The sequence below is a fragment of the Vigna unguiculata genome, chromosome 9 (genome assembly GCF_037176805.1).
Source record: "Vigna unguiculata cultivar grain cowpea cultivar isolate G323 ecotype 2 chromosome 9, ASM3717680v1, whole genome shotgun sequence".
NCBI lineage: Eukaryota > Viridiplantae > Streptophyta > Magnoliopsida > Fabales > Fabaceae > Vigna > Vigna unguiculata.
This window is the reverse complement of record NC_140800.1, coordinates 9,007,875-9,029,720: the sequence shown is the minus strand read 5'-3', so window position 1 is coordinate 9,029,720 and position 21,846 is coordinate 9,007,875. Positions and strand designations below refer to the sequence as shown.

The 21,846-nt window shown below is 29.6% G+C and overlaps 2 protein-coding genes and 1 non-coding gene across 4 annotated transcripts; 2 read left to right on the top strand and 1 right to left on the bottom strand.

Annotated features, from left to right (window-relative positions):
• The first annotated feature begins 1,336 nt into the window (after nucleotides 1–1,336).
• LOC114162352 (WRKY transcription factor 72A-like) lies at nucleotides 1,337–8,471 on the top strand. The gene is made up of 5 exons (XM_028046209.2): nucleotides 1,337–1,496; nucleotides 2,953–3,018; nucleotides 3,194–3,709; nucleotides 3,802–3,915; nucleotides 7,246–8,471. Exons 1-5 carry the CDS (start codon nucleotides 1,389–1,391, stop codon nucleotides 8,176–8,178), a joined length of 1,737 nt encoding a protein of 578 aa, XP_027902010.1. The 5' UTR covers nucleotides 1,337–1,388; the 3' UTR covers nucleotides 8,179–8,471.
• A 569-nt stretch (nucleotides 8,472–9,040) lies between these two features.
• Nucleotides 9,041–9,113, top strand: TRNAA-UGC (transfer RNA alanine (anticodon UGC)). The gene has a single exon. It is a non-coding gene; the product is annotated as a tRNA-Ala (tRNA).
• Nucleotides 9,114–18,515: 9,402 nt separating this feature from the next.
• Nucleotides 18,516–20,576, bottom strand: LOC114162310 (uncharacterized). 2 transcript variants are annotated; one of them, XM_028046155.2, is made up of 6 exons: nucleotides 20,334–20,576; nucleotides 20,126–20,237; nucleotides 19,644–20,007; nucleotides 19,075–19,537; nucleotides 18,946–18,983; nucleotides 18,516–18,842 (listed from the first exon to the last, which is right to left on the bottom strand). In XM_028046155.2, exons 1-6 carry the CDS (start codon nucleotides 20,386–20,388, stop codon nucleotides 18,798–18,800), a joined length of 1,077 nt encoding a protein of 358 aa, XP_027901956.1. In that variant the 5' UTR covers nucleotides 20,389–20,576; the 3' UTR covers nucleotides 18,516–18,797. The 2 variants fall into 2 exon arrangements, with proteins under 2 accessions (XP_027901956.1, XP_085522481.1); XM_085666355.1 differs by having other exon boundaries at nucleotides 18,949–18,983.
• Nucleotides 20,577–21,846: the final 1,270 nt, after the last annotated feature.

Genomic DNA, 21,846 nt, shown 5'->3' with positions numbered 1-21,846 from the left:
TATATAGATTTATGTTTAATTTAACTTCAAAAAAAGAAATTCATAGAGTCTAATAAAAATTTTGATAAGAGTGTTAATAAGTGAACTTTAAGCCTAATTCAACTCCAAAAAATAGCTTATAAGGTGAAATTTGCTCTCATATATATATATATATATATATATATATATATATATATATATATATATATATAAAATAAAATTGTCCTATCTCTAGTTGATGTGAAACCTTTAACAAAAAATAGTAATATAGTTCTACTTTCTTTTCAAAAAAAAAAAATATGGGTTAAATATGTTTTTGGTCTCTTAACTTTTAGTGAATTTTGAAATTAGTTCATTTTGAAATTTTGGACCAATTTAGTCCTTCATCTTTCGAAATATGTGTATTTAGTCCTTTTAATCAAATTTTGTTAGGTTTATTTGACATTTCGTATGCATTTCATGATTGTATTTGAGTTGTTTATACGGTTTGATACATTTTTACTTTAATGTTAAGTCAAATATTATTATGAAATACGCTTGAAATGTCAAATAAACTTAACAAAATTTGATTAAAAAGACTAAATTCATGTATTTCAAAAGATGAATGACTAAATTGGTTCGAAGTTTCGAAATGGACTAATTCTAAAATTTACTGAAAGATCGGGAATCAAAAACATATTTAACCCAAAAAAAATTGTCTTAAGTCAATTTTTCAAAATCTGTAAAATATCACATTTGTATAATACAATTTAACCTAATTTCTAATTAAGGTGAAATTTTCAAAGGAATTTTTAAGTTAATTACATATGAAATACCAAAATAAAAATTGGCAAGAGAAGGCAAAGATGTTCCCACAAAGTTAACCTAAAATTGTAATAAGATGGTGGTTAGAAAGGGGGGAGAAATGTTTGTGTAAAACGAAAGGGTTAAATTGGTGATCGTGAGTGGCAAAAGTTTGACCATGTGAAAGGGCAATTCGGCCCCATGTGAGTCATGCTATGTTCGAAACTTCAACGATGCCACTTGTATAGTAGGCGGTGTCCGACCATTGCGGCTTCAACCCCTCTTTCACTTTCTCTGACATCTTTTCTCAAACGTTGAAGTTGAATTCTTCCACTTATTATATACATATATTCTCCTCATTCAAATAATACTTTACTCTTCCAACGTCTTTCTTTCTTCTTTTCTTTTAGTGCAACTGGATTGCTCTATGTTTGACATTTTACTTCTACGTCTGTATCCGTGTTGGCTACCTCCACCTCCCATTATTATTTTTATTTCTTTTTTCTTTTTCATTTTATTCCCTTTAATTTTCATTAGTCAAATACTTCATGCACCTTCTCTCTCTATATTAACACCTCCTTGCTCATCCAACGCAGAAACACACAAACAAAACCTCTTTTCTCAATATGGAGTTTCGCTCTCAAAGATCTGGTCACCAGGTCAAGGAAGAGAAGAGAACTGAATCAAGTCATGGAGATGAAGAACATCCTCGTGAACATGAGATTGTTATGCAGGTGAAAATGATTCTATGCTATTATCTGATATTTATGTTTTAACTTTCTCTGTATATGGTGTTTCATATTTGTTCATTTAGTCAAAAGGTTTAAAAGAACAGTCAACTCTTCTGATCTCCAAATTCTTCTTCTTTCTCAACACTTGCATCTTGTTAGCACACCGATAATCGATTTTCTCAATAAACCTTTTTATTTATGCAATATTTAGTTTAAATGAATCTGGTTTTTAATTGTGTGCTCATGTTCAATTATTAGGTCTACAAATAAAAACTAGTTAATTGTTGAAATTATCACTACTAAAAAAATTCATATTTCCTGCCAATTTTGTTTTGAATTTTTTTTTGTAAGAAATACTTATAAATTTTATTATGAAAAAACAATTTGCAGGAAATTGCTGCCAATTTTTTTGTAAAATATTTTGTATAAAATACTTTTCGCAACAAATTTTGTAGGAAATACTTGCAAATTTTATAATTTTGTAGGAAATAATTACCCACGAAGGAATTACCTACCAATTAAAATTCTTAAAAAAATAGCAGGAAAAAGCCTTTTCTTGCAAATTTTTTTAACAAATTTGCAAGAAAATTCCCATGTAATATTATAATTTGTAGTAGTGTATTGAATTGGGCATATTGACAAAAAAAAAAGAAATTGATGGAAGACTATAAATCCTTGTTGTGATTTACTGATATGGTTAGATAATTCGCTATGGCTATATATATATAGTATTTCTCTTTCATTTTCTTGTTTTTTTTTTTTGGTTTCTCTCTACCATAAATTTTGAATAAACTAAAACATAGTTTATATATATCAAATTAGGAACATAAAATAAGCGTTTGAGGTTGCATTAAAGCGGCTTAATTAGCTTATAAGAGGTTCCAATAATTTGATATACTTACAAGAGATCTATAGTGATCTTTATTCTATTAAAGATATACATAGAATGAGTTTCTACATAAATATCTTAATACTCAATCGATCTGGTTCAACAAAGTGCTTGCTTATCCTTGACACACACATACTAATATTTGAAAATTGTTTGGTTTGAGGAAAAATTGAACTCTGTTGAAAGTAAAACACATGTCCATGCACGTATATAATTCAGCATATACACCATTTTAATGGCTTTCATAGGTTTTGAAAAGAATTTTAATAGTTTATCTGCGTCTTTAAGTTGACTCCTGCATGTGCCGGAAAGCTAGCAATCATGTTATCGATATCTAAAATATGACAATTCATTGCACATGCAAACCCGAAAGATTCTCAGTTTCTTCTTATATCAAAAGAAGGGTAAAAAATCTTGAGATCTCAGTTCATCATCATTACATGTACACTTCCAATATACAAGGCTTGGTAACCCTAGTTAGGTAAAGAAAAAAAAAGGAAAAATAATGAGAAATTAAATTGCATTTTTGTATGCATATATTGACTTTTTAATTCTTTGGGATGTTCACAGGCTACTCCCGAAAGATCCACCGTCGAGACTGGGCCAAATGGTTCTTGCATATCCAAAAAGGAAGAGGTTAGATTTTTCAATAATTAGAATATTCATATTTTTTGAATTTTGAATTGGTCAGATTTTAGGTATAGTTTTTAAGGACAGTAATTATAATCACAGTTTTTACAGTTGGGTTAATCTTATGTTATAAACATTTTTTTAAGGATGATTGGTCTGATCTATATATACATGGTTGCAGGTTGATGAACTTGAAAATGCGAAAGCCGAAATGGGTGAAGTGATAGAAGAAAATCAAAGATTAAAGATGCGTTTGAACAGAATACTAAATGATTACCGAACACTGGAAATGCAATTCCACAGTATAGTTGAAGAAGAGAGAAAAGATTGTTCTGAGAAACAGAAGAATGATGAAGCGATGGAGGAATCAGAACTAGTTTGTCTGAGTCTGGGAAGAATTCCAAATCCAAGAAGCAACGAGAAAGGGAAAGTCCCTAAAAGATTGAAAGAGGAAGAAGATAAAGAAGGGTTGTCCCTTGGATTGGAGTGCAAGTTTGAGACATCAAAATCTGGAAGCACAATAAGTGAACGTGTGGGAAATGGAAGCCCTAGTAATAGTGTTGAAGAAGTGGGAAAAGAAGAAGGTGGTGGTGGAGAAAGCAAGGGACAGAAGACAAATAGAGATGAATTAATTGGTGAACAAAACCCTGCGAAGAAAACAAGAGTTTGTGTGAGAGCAAGATGTGACACCCCAACTGTAAATACCTCTTACCATTGCTCATTATTCCATGAATTAAACTTTTTGTTTTTACTTTTGTTGTAAAAATGGATAATGTTTGGTTGAAACAGTTGAACGATGGATGTCAATGGAGGAAATATGGACAGAAGATTTCAAAGGGAAATCCTTGCCCTCGAGCTTATTATCGTTGCACAGTTGCACCATCATGCCCAGTGAGGAAGCAGGTACGAATCAATCATAATAGTTTTCATATTCGAATTCATTTGAGTTTTGTTCACCTCTTTTCTTTTACTTTTTATGAAAAACGATTCATGGAAACCTAATACTTGTGTTTTTGTTTGGTTTGATAAAAGAGAGTGATTCTTTCACATCTCATATCTACAACTCACTCTATTGATTTTAAATTCACTAGTTTATATTTTAATTAAATATATTAACTTAATATATTATTATTTATGTTATTATATGAATGTGAAAGAAAAACAGTGATGTCAAAACATTCTATTTTCCTTTAAGAAAACAACAGTTAAAAGATAATACAAATTAGGAAAAAATAGTCAATAAATCATGGTCTTACAAATTAAGATAGTATTTGCAGTTTCATACAGTAAAAAGGGAAAAAATGTGTACACAGAATGACACAAACAATTCAAATAAAAAATATATATAATTAATAGAGATGCTATATATATATTTTTAGTCTAATCAATTATTTTTCTTATTCTTTTCAAAGTGGAAGGAGAAAAAAAAAGGGTTTGATGTTATCTTGTTTATCTTCCATAATGTGTAATTAAATAAACATATTTATTTTTTTTTCTTGAAATAAAAGGAGAAAAAAGTGGGTGGACTCACGTTATTTTCTTCCTCTTCCGTAACTAAACAAGGAAAAATAACTTTTTTCTCGTTCTCTTAAATCAAATAAAAAGAAGGAATATATATATATATATAGAAGGAAAAAATATGTATGATAAAAACGGTGTATGAGTTTCTTTTTATTATATGTAGCATAATTTTACAGAAAATCATTTTATTTTAAATATAATTTTTGAGTGATGATACATACACGTCTTTAATTATATATACCAAACACTAACATATAATACTTTATAGAAGTATGTTGTATATAATATATTTTATTATATGTCTAGAGGTTAATTAATGTTAAAATAATTAATGGTGTATATATAGTCAGTTATGATCACATTTGTCAAATTCTTTTCTCTTCTTCTAATTGTCTCTTTTAGTAATTTTTTATTTATTTAATTTTTATATTCCTTACAAGTTAAATATTAAAAAAGTTTCAATATATTAGAAATAATTAATAATATAATAATTAAGACAATAAAACTAATATTATTATTCTTATAATATTAGAATTAACATTATTTATTTTTCTACTATAACAAAAATATAGTAATTATCTATAAAAAATATATAAAAATGATTTTCTCTTTTGTATTCACATTTTATTTTTTCATACCCTTAATAATTATTTTAAAAGTAATTTATCTTTTTAAATAATTTATTTTTAACCGTTATTTTAAAAATCTCTTTTATTTTTAAAAATTATTTTAAAAACTTCTTTTATATATATATATATATATATATATATTACTTTTCTAATTTTACTTATTATTTTAATTGTTATTTTAAAAATCTCTTTTGCTTTTAACAATTTAACAACTATTTTAAAAATTAATTATATATTGCAAAAATAAATACTATCGATCAAAACTTAAATTTTTATGAAAATTAAAAAAAACAAACACATGTGTTTTCTCTAATAATTATAAAAATTATTAAAATAATAAAAGTTTTATATTAATATTAGATAAAAAATACTTTTACAAAATGTGTTAATTACAATGATTGTAACTAATCATGATAATAATTTTAATATTAATTTTACTGTAAATATTATTATTAATTTATTGCAGTAATATAAATTTTGATAGGCCTCATACTTTAAAAAATATATATAGTCTTTTTAATTTAAATACTTTAATTTTTTTATATATTAAATTACGTTTCAAACCGACGTCTAAACTATTTATATTTAATACATAAAGAAATTTAATGTGTTATTGAATTAAAATAAATTATATCTATTTATTTATTGTTAAAATTAATAACCAAAATAAAATATATCAAATTTTAAAAAAGAGAGAGAAATTTGAATTTCGGATCAAATTTAAGACTGCAAAACATATATTCTTTCCTTGAGTATCATCTGGGTGTTAAGGAATTCATATATTATTTATCTTTTTAATCAGTAAAGATAGAAGTTTGACACACTGGGTTTTCGGTCTTTTGTTACTCGCAGAACAAATTTATATGAAAAATGGTTTTTTTTTTTTTATAATTAAATTTTAACAATTTTTTTTATAATATGATAACCGGTCAGGTTTTATTGTAACTGTTTGAAATATGTTTGAATAACATATATTTTTTTTATTGGATATGGTTACCACTATTCCTCAAGTCTATCCATTTATAAATTATAAACATGTTTTAGTTAATGATTGTATGGTAGATATATCAAGTAATTTTTGTATACCTCATGATATTATTACAGTATAGGATAAACCAAAATAAAAAGGTTTTTATTTAAAATTATTTTGATTCAACTCCAATGAAAAATTGTCAAATCATTAGCCTGTTCACCTTTTCTTATATAAATGTTTAATTAATAAAATAATAAATAATAAATGAGATAGTTTGAAAATAAATGAATTATAAGTGAGTTTTATTTTTTTTTATATTCTAAGATATCGTGTAAAAAAAATTATCAAAATTTAATTTTTATTGTGATATTTATATATTAGAAAATTATACTATGACTAAATTTTAACAATTTTTTTTTTTTATAATCTGAGTTGTCGTTTTTTAAATAATTTTTCATTCTTTCATTTTCTTATTTTCATATATTTAAAATTAGGGATGAAAACGGGTCGGGTCGAATACGGATAGTGCCTATCCGTTACCTGACCCGCAAAAAAAAAAAATCTGTCTGCTACCCGCTCGTTTACCCGCCGGATATTCGTTTAAAAAATATTTATGGATATTTTTTAAAACCCGTGGATACCCAATATCTGCAAATATTTAAAAAAAATATATATTTTATAAATTTTTTAATATAAAATTATAAAATGGAATATAAATTAAATTAAATTTTAATTATAGTTAAATTTGACACAATAAAAAGTACTGTTAATTTTAATTTTAATTAAATTTAACTTAATAAAATATAAATTAAATTTTAATTTTAATTTTTTGCGGGTAACGGGTACCCGTGAGTACGAATAATATGATACCTGTACCCGACCCGTTTATAAGCGGATATTAAAATATCCGCTACCCAGTAGATAATAAATACCCGTGAGTAATAATTATCCGCCACAAATTTTATCTATAGATATTCGCGGACGCAGTTAATTTTGCTATCCCTGTTTCAAATCCACTTAAAATATATGAAGTAAAGTTGTAATAAAAATTTATCAAAATTTAATTGCTTGTCTATTAGCCTAACGGGTCCTCTGAATGCAACACTTCAGGTGCAAAGATGTGCTCAAGACATGTCCATATTAATCACGACCTACGAAGGAATCCACAACCACCCTCTTCCTCTTTCAGCAACAGCCATGGCTTCCACCACTTCCGCAGCTGCTTCCATGCTTTTATCTGGATCATCAACCTCACTCTCTGCATCAAGACCTTCCCCAACCATCACCACCACGGCTGCAGATCTTCACGGAATCAACTTTTCCCTCTCAGATTCTCCCCAACCAAACCAATACTACCTTTCCCATCCTTCACTCTCATCTTCACCTTCACACCCCACCATCACTCTCGACCTCACTTCCAATCCATCATCATCATCATCATCATCTTCACCTCCTTTTGTCAAATTCACTTCAAACTCAAACTACAACCCTCACAGGTACCCTCCTTCCACAAGCCTCAGCTTCACTTCCTCCCCATCCAATGCAACTTCTTGGACCAACGGCTTCTTCACCTACAACAGGAATGCCAATGCCAACATAAACCTCGGAAGACAACAACCGGAGCAACAACCGAATGACAACATCTACACTTCCTTCATGCAAAGAAACAACAATCCGATCCCTCCACCACAACATTCTCTGCCAGACACCATAGCTGCAGCAACAAAAGTAATCACAGCAGACCCTAATTTTCAGTCAGCTTTGGCAGCGGCACTTTCCTCGGTTATTGGCTCGGCAAACATTCAGGGAAACCAAGGTGCTGCAGAAAATCTGATTCAGAAAATAAAATGGGGTGAATTGTTTCCACCATCTTTTGCCTTACCTTCGTCTTCAAAAGTCAATGGGTGTGCTTCAAGCTTCTTGAACAAATCCCCAGCTAATTCACAACCTGGAAGTTTGATGTTTCTTCAACCACCTCTGCCACTTTCTAGCCCCAAAAGCGCTTCTGGGTCTCCCGGAGATCACCGAGACAAGAAAAATTAGTTATGGGGGACGTTTGAAGAATGAACCCTCTCCTCCTACATGGGAAGGCCATGTCAAAACAAGATTCAAAAGCTTCTGTTTAAACCGTGTGTTAGTTTATTTAATTTTGTAGATGTGATTTTGTTATGATCTTATTAAAATTTTAGTAGCTAGCTTGCAAGTTGGCTTGCAATTGTATAATTAATATGGAAAATAATTTAGAGAATGTACAAAAATAAATATTATTATTTTTCATTTAGTGATTGTGGAATATTATATATGTATATTAGCTTGTATATTTAAGCTAAGAAAAATACTTTTCGAAGCTCTTCATCGTATCATATAATTCAGTTCATCTTTTATGGATATTAATCATTGTATAACATAAGATTGAATATATCACTTCACATGGGTGAAATATACTTATATATATATATATATATATATATATATATATATATATATATATATATATAATCAATTTTTGTGATAAATAAACATCAAATATCAATTAAAAATATAATAATTTTAAATATTTAATAAAACATAATTATTTTATAAAAAAATAATTGAAAATAACCTAAGTTTACATGGATTTGAAATTTGATTAACTTCATTAAAGAGAAACTAATTTTGAGAAAGAGAAATTTTAATGCTGTACTTTACTTTAATATTGACTATCTTTTAGAATAAAAATATTCAAATATATCATGTCACCATAAAAATTGATTTTAGAAAAATATATTCAACAGAAAACAGTTTTATAAATTCTATTTTATCAAAAAGGTTTCTATATGTTTCATTCAGCACACCTTTAAGAAAAATATATCTTTCTTTATGCCGTTTTTCATTATATAAAACTTTACATATCCTAGCAACAAATGGGGATGTAGCTCAAATGGTAGAGCGCCCGCTTTGCATGCGGGAGGTACAGGGTTCGATCCCCTGCATCTCCATTTTGATTTTTCATCCCTTCTTTCATTTAATAAGTTTGTGTGTATTTTTTTTTAAAAGAAAACGTACTTAGCAAAAGTTATCTTCATTGCATTATTCATGAATTTTTAAAATTTTATACATAATATAAAAGAATAAATTATTATGAATAACTTTAATGACTTTTCTTTTAAGAACATGAGTTTTTTTTATAGGAGAGAGAAAATGGTATTATTCATTTTGTTTTGACCTAACCTCTTAAAAATGATAAAAACAAATGGCATTGTAACATGATATCTTAACTTATTCTCTATCTAATTAGATGAATTGAGAGGTCACTGCTTATAATATTAAATAGCACTCTTTTAAAATTTAATTTATCGGTGATGAAAATTTAAATTATAATACATTCATATTTATAAGATTTAAAACAATACAGCTCAAAAATTGTTATTCTTTAAATTATAATAACTTTTATATTCATTTTAATGATTTTGTCACTCTTTCTCATTCTCTTTATGATTTGTTGCTGTCAGAAAAAAAAGTTCCATATATTTTCTATATTTTTTTGATATTTACTTAAATATATAATAGAAATATAATATAATATTATTTTTTATTTTTTCAATAATTGAATATAATAAAGGGCTTTATCTTTAAGAACTTTAGAAAAAAATAAATGAAAATGATCACAAAAAATTATTCTTGTAACAAACAACAATAATATGATATACACTCTAAGATAATTATGAAATAAGACAAGATAAAATTAGTTATTACATTAGTTAAGTTAGATATTATTTTATAAATTAAAAATTATTGATATCTAAAATAATTTATATTATTAATAAAAAAATTATAATAAATTTTTGAATTAAACTTTAAAATGACTTTTGACATTAGTTACTTATTATTATTAATTTTAAATTAGTCTCTAATTTAAAAATAGAAAATAATTTAAAATCAATAATAAAAAATAGCTAGAATCTTGAAAGTTAATATTAAAGATTAATTTACAAATTAATTATATATTTTTATTAATGGTATATTATTTTAGATACCCATTTTACTAGCTAGGTTGCAATTTTATAATATGTGGATATGTAATTTAGAGAATGTACAAAAGTAAATATTTTCACTCTTTGATTATTATTATATATGCATATCACATTTTAGCTTGTATGCTCTCTGAAGCTTCTATCTAGGGTTTTCTAAGATTCACGTAAAAAAATAATTGATAAAATAAATGTATCAGAAGCTCAATCCATGTTTTTAGTTTTGCACACCCATATTTACACAATTTAACAAGATGAATGTTTAAAAAGAAAAATGGAACGGGTCAACCCGCCAACCCGCTAGCTTGGTCATTGGCGGGACGGATCCAAGTTCGCAACCTATTTTTATATGGCGGGCCAGCCCGACCTAAACCATTTTTAGCGGGTTAAAAGGAGGCTAGGCCAAAAGAGGCCCGTTTTGTCACCCCTACTTCACCTACAAACTAGTCCAAAAGGAAACTTTTCAACCTAAACTTAATTATCAATTACAATTGCTCTTTAACACAAAAATTATACAAAATATAATTGTAAATGCCCAAGACACAACAAAATACAAGAACTTCATTTTTCCTTATTTTCTTTCTGACTCTAATTTCATCTTCAACTTTGCATTATTCCTTACCAACTCCATCACCAATTTGTCATTGACGTCACCAATTTCCTTTTGTTTTATTTCTGGCTTCTCTTCCATTTCACATTCTGCTTCATCAACCTATTGAAAGAAATTGCAGTGACAATCACTTTACAATGAAAACCACAACCCATAAACAAAAATAGTCACAACATAATTTAATGCAAAAATTATAATTCATTACTTACTCTCCAATTCCTGCATCTCTAGAATAACCTTACTTTGTTCTTCACAATGTTTGCTTTGAGAAGTATTATTGTTTTCCCACAACCACATACTTTTCCTTTTCCTCTTAAGCCCAAAATTGTGTTGATGAAGTTGTACTATTCGACCCATAGCTTCTGCGAATAGATGCACAACCTTCACCATGTGATTTCATCATTAAATCAATACCTGAGAACGGTTTAACATTTATCCCCAAAAATTTGAGACTTTCCTAGAAAAAAAAAAACCTAAACCGTAAATTTGAGTCTCCAAAACGAACCTTTGTTGTCATAAGTGAAAAACCCTAAGATTCGCAATCACACCACCTCAAACCCACTTTGATTTCGAACTCACAATCACACCCACGAACCAACCTCGAGCTCACAATCCAACTTCAGTGACCTTGATGCTTTGGTTGCTCGAAAACCATTGACCGAACAAAAACGCAAAACGTAACTTGGATGTGCTTGGCTGTGATAATAAGGGGTTTTCTCTGGCAAACATAAAACATGTCCATTTTAATCTCTTTCTTATTTTAAAATTTAATTAACACATTATTTGATTTTTAAGTTATTTAGTGTTTTAAATTTTAGTTAACACGTATCATTTACTTATATCCACATCATCAACTCCGTTAGACACGTCATCAATCACTTAATGTCGTCCAAGATGAAGGACGAATTCCAAGCATTTTAAAAGTATAATGATGTTTTTTGTATGAAGTTCTAGAGAGGGACCAATTCCACTTTTGCATGAAAGTACAAGGACGAAAAACATACTTATCCCAAAAAAAATGTGATTCAAAGAACAAACACAATTATGTCAAGACAATAACATTAAAATTTAAGCTTTTAAATTAAACATTATTAAAGTAAAAGTCACCTTTTAAATTTTAAAAAGGGTTCCTTCCTTTTATGACATGTGTTATCTATTAGAGCAATGATACACATTAAAGCAATGATACACATATACATACTCATTTTAGGATGTTTCTTCTTATACCTTGAAGAAGATTTCTTTTCCACTCCAAATTTTAGCTTCATCACCCTTCTCACTTAAGTAGGTAAGTAGTAATTACTCCTTACCAAACTCGTATTTACTGTGTCTCTTTATATTCAATGAAGTAGTACCCCCAAGTCACTTTCAGAACAACATTTCTTCTACAACGTTCTTCTTCCACGACTTTCTTCCTCTTCTCCTCTCAACAGTGATCTTCTTCTTGTGAGTTGTTCTTCTTTTTGTTCATCTCTATTTCAAGCCACATTTAAGAATTTATTTCCTTCTTCCTCTTGATTATCCTGTTTTATTTATTTAATTTTTAAGGCTAGTATTCTTTTTCTTATTTTTGTATCCACTGGATTTAGAAATCCAGTTAAAGAAAATACTGCATTTGTAAATCCGGTTTAGATAAACCTCAAATTTTTAAATTCATACTAGTAAACAAGCCAATCAAGAACACATTGGCTTTCAAAATCTGGTTTAGATAACACCCGGATTTGTAAATATGTCTAAGTTAAGAATGCACTGGATTTGTAAATCCGACTAGGAATCTTAACGGATATGAAAATGTATTTCGGAAACACATGAGAATTCGAAATCTGATTTTGATAATTTTTAGATTTCCAAATCCAACTTTGATCATTTGCTTCCTTCTCATCCTAGGGGAGTGCTGATATATCTTACTCTACAAAAACAATTCAAATGCATCTCAACATTGAAACAATAAAGAAAATACAAGTTAAAGACAAGTTAAAGATATTTTTTTACCTATAAAAGAGTCAGATATTTAGCTAATTGCTTTGTTTGTGCAAAGCTCACATCTCTAAGTTGCTGATAAAGATGTGAAAGTGCAACAACTCCCTGAGCATACCTCCCACATGACTGTAGATCTGTAAACAAATGGAGGTATGACACGAATGTAGGTAGCACTCTTATCCACAAAAATGGTGCATCCAACAAGACGCACCAGATACACCCTTGCGAAAAACTCCCACTGTTGGTTCTGATAACACTTACTGTAAAGGTTTTCAACCAACTTAGTCTTACGTGGGGACCACGACATTGCATAAGCTCAAATGACACCCTTATCCGTTGAACGCCTAAAAGATCCATCACAATTTTCAATGTAGCATCGAAGTCTAGTGTTTCATTTGGACAAAATTGTCTCATTATAGGAAAATGTAGCAAGGCAGATACATCGTCTAGTGTGACGATCACCTCTCCAACAGTGATATGAAAGGTATTTGTCTCTCTGTGTCACCTCTCAACAAACGCCAATATGAGGCCCTTGTAGGCGTAATCATACAAAATATGACATAGAGGCATCAAACCATAATTTATGACAAATGGCTCAGCAACCACATGGCATGCTCCAAATTTATTTAACTTCTTACCGTGAGAGACCAACTTCATATCCCCTCGGTCACAGTAAAAAAAACTACATAAAAAAATTAAATTCATCCACCATTTTTAGCAAAAAAATTATTCAAGTACTTTACTAACCTGACCCTCCCAAATAGCACATGCAACATGATCAACATAGTCAGTCAACAAAGAAGTATCCTAGGAACCTCCTAGAAATCCTCTCAAATCATAGTGGTCCTGCTCGGGATATATATATATATATATATATATATATATATATATATATATATATATATATATATATATATATATATACTACCTACTTTTTATTTTTTATTTCTTCTAATCGTTTTGCTTGTTGCTTGTTACGTAATTCATTCACATTTCTAAGATACTTTTTCTTTTATTATAAGTTTTGTGTAATTATGTTCAAATGATGTATATCAATTAAATATTTTTTATGTCTCACATTTAAATATTTTTACTATTTTTTTATATTTTTAATTATTGTGTATGTTTTTTAAATAAGAATGTTTAGCTCTCAATTTAAGTATTCAGTAACATAAATATTTCATTTAACAAGTAATATAAAAAACTTTTCATCTTTATTATCCCATTAATAATTCTTTTTTCATTTGAATAACTATTTTGTTCCCCTAAAATAATTTTTGTTATTTTTCAACCGTTCAACTAGGTTGATATTTGAAACGTTTTCTCAAATCTATAAGGTATTTTTCATCTTATTCATATCCTTAATTATAAATTTGTTTTACTTTGTGCAATTTCATATATAATGGTTATCAAATTGTTTCTAAGACACACATTTGATCATTTTATTAATATTTTTATTTGTTGTTTATTTTTATCTTGTAGAATTCTATAGTGATATTTTTATATAATTATTTTTGTTTTATAATTCATTATCATAAATATAATTGTATCACTACAATTGTATAAATAAATTTTATTTACTATAATATAATAATTTAATATAATTGTCATAAATCTTGTTATCACTATATAACATAGATTGAAGTTCAAAAGAATATTAAAGATCTATGTTAAATTTCAATTACTATTAATTTGATCTTTGTTCTTTTCTAATTTTGGTCAAGTGATGTATTATAATTTTTATTAATGTATAAAAAAAGAAAATTCATTAGAATTAAAAAAAATTGAAGTAAATAGATCTTTAAAATATTTTTTAATTTGAATACTTGTTTTCCTTTTTGTTTCATTAAAGTATACAAATTTAATAAATGTTTTGACTCTTATAAAACTTTATTTAGTATTCTAATTTAAAGTGTATTCTAATACAAATGGCTCTGATACCATTTGAGTGGTTAGAGGAAAATAAAGGAAAAGGAAAATATGAACATAAAAGAGAGAAAATATAAGAGGTAAAATTTATGAGAATATAAATCTGGCAGAGCCGGTTAGATATTCTCTCATAAACTTTAATCTCAGCATGCAGAAAATATAAACAGATTTGAGTGGTTAGAGGAAAATAAAGGAAAAGGAAAATATGAACATAAAAGAGAGAAAATATAAGAGGTAAAATTTATGAGAATATAAATCTGGCAGAGCCGGTTAGATATTCTCTCATAAACTTTAATCTCAGCATGCAGAAAATATAAACAGAAAGATAAACAGAAAGATAAAATTCTGTATGAAAATAATTCGTTTTTAAGCCTTTAAATGATTATCGCATCTTTTAATAAATATTACTCAGGGCATCCGTAGATGCCTAAAGAAAAATTACTCCATAAAAACTTACTTAGATTCCAGTGGGAAGGGGGAGAGATCTGAAATTCCCTGTTTATTTATGTTTGCAAGTATACAGGAGAGGAAGGGTGAGAAGAGACAAGCGGAATACAAGTAGAGAGAAGGCAGAGGGAAAAGAGTTATTAGAGAGAGAGTGGTTCAGAGTTCTTGCCCAGCATAAGGGACTTAAAGACTCTTTTATAGAAAAAGTTTGAAACCTGTAACTTGTTGAACCGGTTTTCAAATGACCGGTTACCTAGAGTCTGGGTCACCTGGTGACGTGTCTGTATTTGGACGTTATGTGTTTTTACCCTTCAGTTTATTACCCAGTTATGAGTAAAATTACTGTGTCACAGGTAAGATCACTTTACTGTCCTCTTTTGGAGACTACCGTAGAGATCATGTCTTCGGGATCTTCCTCAAGTATCTGGTCTGAGTCTTCATTATCAGAAGGGAAAGAAGATCCAGGAGTTCCTTGACCGTGGCTTCCTGTTTCTTCATAAATTTCTCTGTATATTCTTTCTTTTTCAAATCTTTTAACCAGTATAGGACTGGCTTCTATAGGGAAAGGATGAAATTTGTTTCCCATAAACTTCTTCCAATATATCTTGGTATTTATAGTTTCTTTTAAAAGGATATATTCAGTATTATCCTTTCTAGAGAAATTCCAATTTGACCCTTCAACGTAAGCTTTTCAGAGTTGGTACTGGTATAGCTTTTCTTTGTTGAGTGATAATCCTTTCAAGGGCCCATGTTCTAGATGGACATGTGCCTCTGGGTTTGATTTTGTGAATAATTTTATGACATGTGTTGCCACACTATCAGGGGTTGTGGCGCTTTTTGGAGAAGAGGTGATCTGTAAGCAGATATTAGTCATATATTCTGCCTGTATTTCGTTTACTACCGAGTTTATCTCTTGGGTTAGAGAGCTGAATTTTTCGGTAGGTGGGATAAGAAGTGTTTGGAGGCATCCTGCTTCTAATAGTAGTGATGGACATATGACTATGTCTCTATATAATTGATTTTTGAAGGTTTTTAAATCAATTAAAGCCTTTCTAAAAATGAATTTTATTTGGCATGTACATTTTGTGGTAACTGTTTTGCAATAGTCAGAAGACTCTTGACATGGTGTTTTTGTGTCGAAATATGTCTGAGGTTTTACAAATAATCCATTGTAATTTTGTGTTTCAGAATGAACTTCAAACAAGAATTCTTGTATGACTTCAAATTTTGCAAGAAAAATGTTTGGGTTCATTTGTGGTGAGAGGCTACAAGAGGCAACATAGGTATGTGTTTGGGTTTTTGGTTCAAATGTCAGCCCTGTTTTTATTTTTTCTTCATCAATGGTTTCCAGTCTTAACGCCATTTGGGCTTCTTCTAAAGAATTAAAGCCTTTGTAAGTAGACCAAAATTGGTCTTGTTTTGCCTCAGAGAGGTCTTTGAAGGAAGTATAAACTCCTTTGTTTGGCCCTGTAATTAGGGCATAATGTGTAAATCCTTTCCCAGAGGGAGAGGCTGGTGAAGTTAACAAAACTCCTTTGTTATCTGCATTGCAGAAATTGTATAGTGCACTAATGATGCTTTGTTTCACCTTAGTGACTTGGTGTTCATTTTGAACTGTGTATTTTGGAATATTCCATATGTTGTCAATTAAAACATTTAATTTGACATTTGTATTTTCTCTACCAGGATAATGGTAGGTATTTGTGAGTATTGGCAATTCTTGTTTGCCATACTTTGTGTATTGTTCCACCACGAAGGGGGACTTTACTAATTTAGGGCCTGAAGGCCCTTTCTTTGTGTTTTGTATAAATTCCATTTTGGAATATTTGTACCTGCAATATAGAAGTAAACAGGTTAAGCAATAAAATGTGTAAGCCTTTGTAGGTGTTGCTCCAAAACCAAGATGTTGCCCTTGTACGAGGCAAGTGTAAAAGCATATTGGAAAGGATTGTGGGGGAATAATTCATTTCTTCTTCTCCTTAATTTGGTTAACTTTCTCTTAAACCTTTTTATTAGTTTAGATATTTCGATGGCAGGATTAGGACTAAAATTAGGACTAATTCCTCGTGGCCATAATGTTTGTATTCTGATCCTGACCCGGAATCCAGGAGGGATTTCAGGATCTTCGATGTGTAACATATTCATGTATATGATTGTATAGAAGACTCTTTGAGTCTTACTTTTATATGATGTACCTGGAAAGGATATCAGCAAACATATTGTCAGATCTCTTAATATGTTCAAAATTTATAATTTTTCCGGAATTTATATAGTCTCTAAAAAGTAACCATTGCCTGTGAGGTTTTTTGTCATTATTTATTTGGTTTTTCCCATAAGAAACGATTGCTTCACAATCAGTTCTAATGGTTATTTCTGGTTTGTTTATCAAAAATAATTTAAATGCTTCTAAGGCGTGTATAATTGCATTGACTTCATAATCAGTGCTGGTCTGATAAATTTGTGGTTTCACAGTATATTTTCCAGAAGCGTACCTGCATATTTGTTCATTTTCTTTTGACAGATATTTATTTTTCTTTCTTTTTAGGATGGCATCCTGATTCACATCCATCACATTCAAGTACTAAATAATCTGAATCTAATGATAATTGTAGGGTAGGTAATTTATTTACCTTTTGTTTTATGTTTTGAACTAATTTTATATCTTCAGAATTAAACTTTCTTTCTCCTTTTAAAGAAGTTTTATTGTATAAAGGAGCAGTGTATTTTCCCAAGTCTGGGATAAAACTCCTGGCATAATTTAAAAGTCCTAAAAAGGATCTTAGGGTTTTTATGTCTTCCATTTTATCAGGAAAGTCTAGAAGTGTATTGAATTATAATCTTTTTCTAAATATTTAATATTGAAAAAATGAAAATATCCATATTGAGTATTTAATAATATTACATTTATTTATCATAATTTTTTATTATTTTATAAAAATTAATTAATTAATATTGAAATAGTAAGAAAATAAATACAAATATAAATTCGTTATCCCGTAGAGACGTAGATGAAACAAAAATTTAATACCCTTTCGATTTAATTACAAAAATGAAAATGATATTTTTTCTAAAAATGAATATGAATCAGCGAAATTGTTTGCCATGTCTTTACACCTAAGGTAATGATCAATAATTTAGGTGCTCATGAATATTTTCATTTTCATAGTTGATATTCATAATGCCCACATAAGCAGGAATGGGTCCAATTCGATTCAAATTCAAACTCGAAAGGGGTTAACTCTTAAATTTCCAAATTATATTTTAGGAATCTTTATTCATGTTACAAATATTTAGCATAATTACAATGATTTTCCCGGCGCTGGCTGTTGTTATAGCATGTAAATGTCACCTAACCAGGGTCATAAGCATAAATCATTTAACATTTCACATTAATTCACATAAAGGATCACAAAATATACTCACTTTGACATTATCAAAATAATTAATACAGAAGAAAAATATTGTTTCTGTGGAAAAAATCTCCACCCTTCACAACATACAGTATGGAAACATTTATAGACACCAACAACAACATTCGATGCAGTATGGTTTGATTAACAAGTGTATAAGTAACATGACACAAACACAAAAATATGGCAAGTGACCAAGCAAAGAGAAATGCAGCCTATACAGAAGCAAGCTCAACAAAGAATCACAAAAATTCAGAAATGCAAACTGGAGATTGTTTACACCACTTCTGTCACGCTGATCTCTTCAGCACCCAGAGTTTGCTGCAAGATTAGAGAACAAAAAAAAAAAACCATGAGCTATATATTTTACTACATCAACAATTTTAAAGAAAACTAAAATTGCTACTTAGCAAGACATATATACCACATTTTCTTTGTTGCTCTTTGGTGCGGTAGCTGCAGCTGTGAGCAGAAAAATAATTATGGTAAGTGTTATGCTAAAAGAATTGCTACAATGGATCATAAATATTGCTTTGCACGTATGGGAACTTGCCTTCTTTGACATCGGATTTCTTTTCCTGCTTCTTGACCTTGTTTGATTCTTGCTTGCTTGGCTTATCACATTTTTTAACCAACCTATTATTCCTTTTGTCTAGAGAAGGCCTTGGAGTTGTGGTGTTGGTGCTGAAATTCCCTCTCAATCTGGATCCAGGATTACTCTTTTGACATGTCTCTTTCTTTGTTGACTCTGTTGAAGGTGTGAGTTTGGTAGAATTTAAGCTCCTGGGTCTCAATTTTCTACTCTCAGTGGTAGAAGACGAGCTATGGACATCATCATCAGAAGACCGAGTTCCCTCTTCGGGCACATGTGAAACAGTTTCAGACAACTGCAACTGCTCCATGCTTTCTGAGATGTTATAGCTCTCAAACAATGCTTTCACAGTTTCACCAAGGCCATCGTCAAGTTGATGTCTTCTCACATAAGATTTTAGCCCTTCTTGCATTGGCCCCAGAGGCTGTCATTCATAATCAAAGAAAAATAAATCATTAGAAAAATTTGCTGCATTTGCACACAAGTTTGCCAATATGTCATGTGTATTGATGATTTGATTTGTGCAGTACCTCACATCCTGCCTCCAAAGCTAGTTTGAAGAAGGCAAGTGAAATTGAGTGGTTGGTAGCAGTTTCAGAGAGCTTAATCTGGTTCAGCCAATATGAAGCCGAAGTTAAAAGATTTAACTTTGTTGTCTTGGAAATTTCAGAAATGGGTGTTTTGCTTCTGCTTTGACCTAAAGCACTCCTCCCAGTTCTAGTCTCTGAGATTGGGGTAATGTTGCCACCCAGCTTCGGTCTCGAAGTGGCTGGTGCTTTGGTAGGAATTGAGAGCCTTCTGGGTGGCTTGGTACTACTACCAGACTTGTCCTTGCCAGAAAAATCTACAACACTCACACTTTTACTTACACTTGAAGCACCCACACTTCTGACCCTGAAAACAAAACACATAAATATGGCAAAATTGACTCCTCCAATCATAATTTCTTATATTTCTGACATTTCTAGCGACAAAGAACATAACTTAAATTATCTGAAAACAGAACAATTACCTCTTTGATTCATAAGGATTGGAGCAATTGGGTGTATTATCTGGCTTCTCTTCCTTGGATTTATTGGCAGAGCGAAGCGCATACTTTTGAAGCTTGGGTCTGACAGTGTTCCCTGAACCATAACCCAAACAGAACACTACCCATTTCAGTTGTTACTGTATTGTGAAAAAATAGAAAGAAAGGTGTAAGAGAGTGAGAGGGTGTGTACCAGAGGAAGCAGTAGCAGCAGCAGAAGAGGACTGTTCCACGACGGGTTCTTCCATGTCTGATTCTGAACTGCGAGGATTGCAAGCAAGCAACTTGTTATTAGATTAGAAGTGTATGAGTGGTCATGCCATTTGGAATTATTTATAGTACAAGGTTGTGTTGTCTGGTTTGGGTTTGGGGCGGGAAGAACTCAAAATTTGGGACCTTGATCTTGACAATGCTGACATGGAAAACAGAGGCTCTGTTGATAAACGGTTATGAGGGAGGAAACAGAGAGGGGAGTGATGAAAAAATGAGACTGGTGGGGTTGGATGGACCCATTTGCAAGCAATACAGGGTTGGTTTTGTTGAACATGAGAGGCTCCCTCCGTTATTTGAAATTCAAATTTCAAAATTAAGCTTTCGTTACGTTTTGATTGAGAAAAGCAAGAGTGAACCGTTGTTTTTTCTTTTTTTCATTTTTCTGTTTGGTCGGAGTTTGAAAACTGGGTTATACGCACCCATGGCCAAATCAGTACCATTACCATACCAATACTTATTTTGCACTATTGCGTCCTTTGGCTGTAAAAATTTGTCAAAATAGGTTGAATATTTGTTGTTCCGAAGAGTAATCTTTTGTGTATAGTTTATCTTCTTCTGTAAGTATTTTTTAAGTTAAAAGTGAATTCTTATACCATGGTTATCTATATATAATTTTCAACTTAAGATTGGTTATGTTTAATCAATTCTAACATTTAGTATATAATTCAAAATTGATTCAAATAATAATCATTTAAATATTAACCAGTGAAAACATATTGTCATTTTTTATTGGAAAATAAATAGTAACTTATAAAGATTAAATAATAAATAATTATTTTAAGTTATAAAATAATTAAATTTAAATTCATAACTGTTTAAATGATAAAATTATAAATATAATCATTTTAATTTGAAATGTTGTTATTTAAAGAATAAAATTAGATAAGAAAATGTATACACCAAAATAATTTACGAATACTAATGAAAACACATTCGTGCATACTAGTTTATTTTGTTTATGCGTGTTTTTTTTTATAATAACAAATAATAAAATTATAATTTTGAAAATTGATATAAATATTTTTTACAATTTAATTATAGATCATATTTTACAAATTTATAATATTATTTTTAAATTAAAGAATTTCTTTTTATTATTATTAAACTCTCAAATTAAAATTTTGAAAATAATATATATGTATACTCATTCAATGAAAAGAAAGAAACATTGAAACACATCAAATTAAAAAGAGACAGGTACAGCGAATCATATAGGTTTAATTACCATTTTGGTCCCCTAACTTGTTAGGTTGGTTCATTTTGGTCCCCTTATTACTTTTTGGTTCAATTTGGTCATCTAATTCTTGAAGAAGTTTCAATTTAGTCTATGTCGTTAAGTCTACGTTAACACCGTCTTCGTACATGCCACGTGTCATTTTGTGGAATTTTCATTTTTTTTAATTTTTTTAATTATTTTTTTAAAATTAAACTGC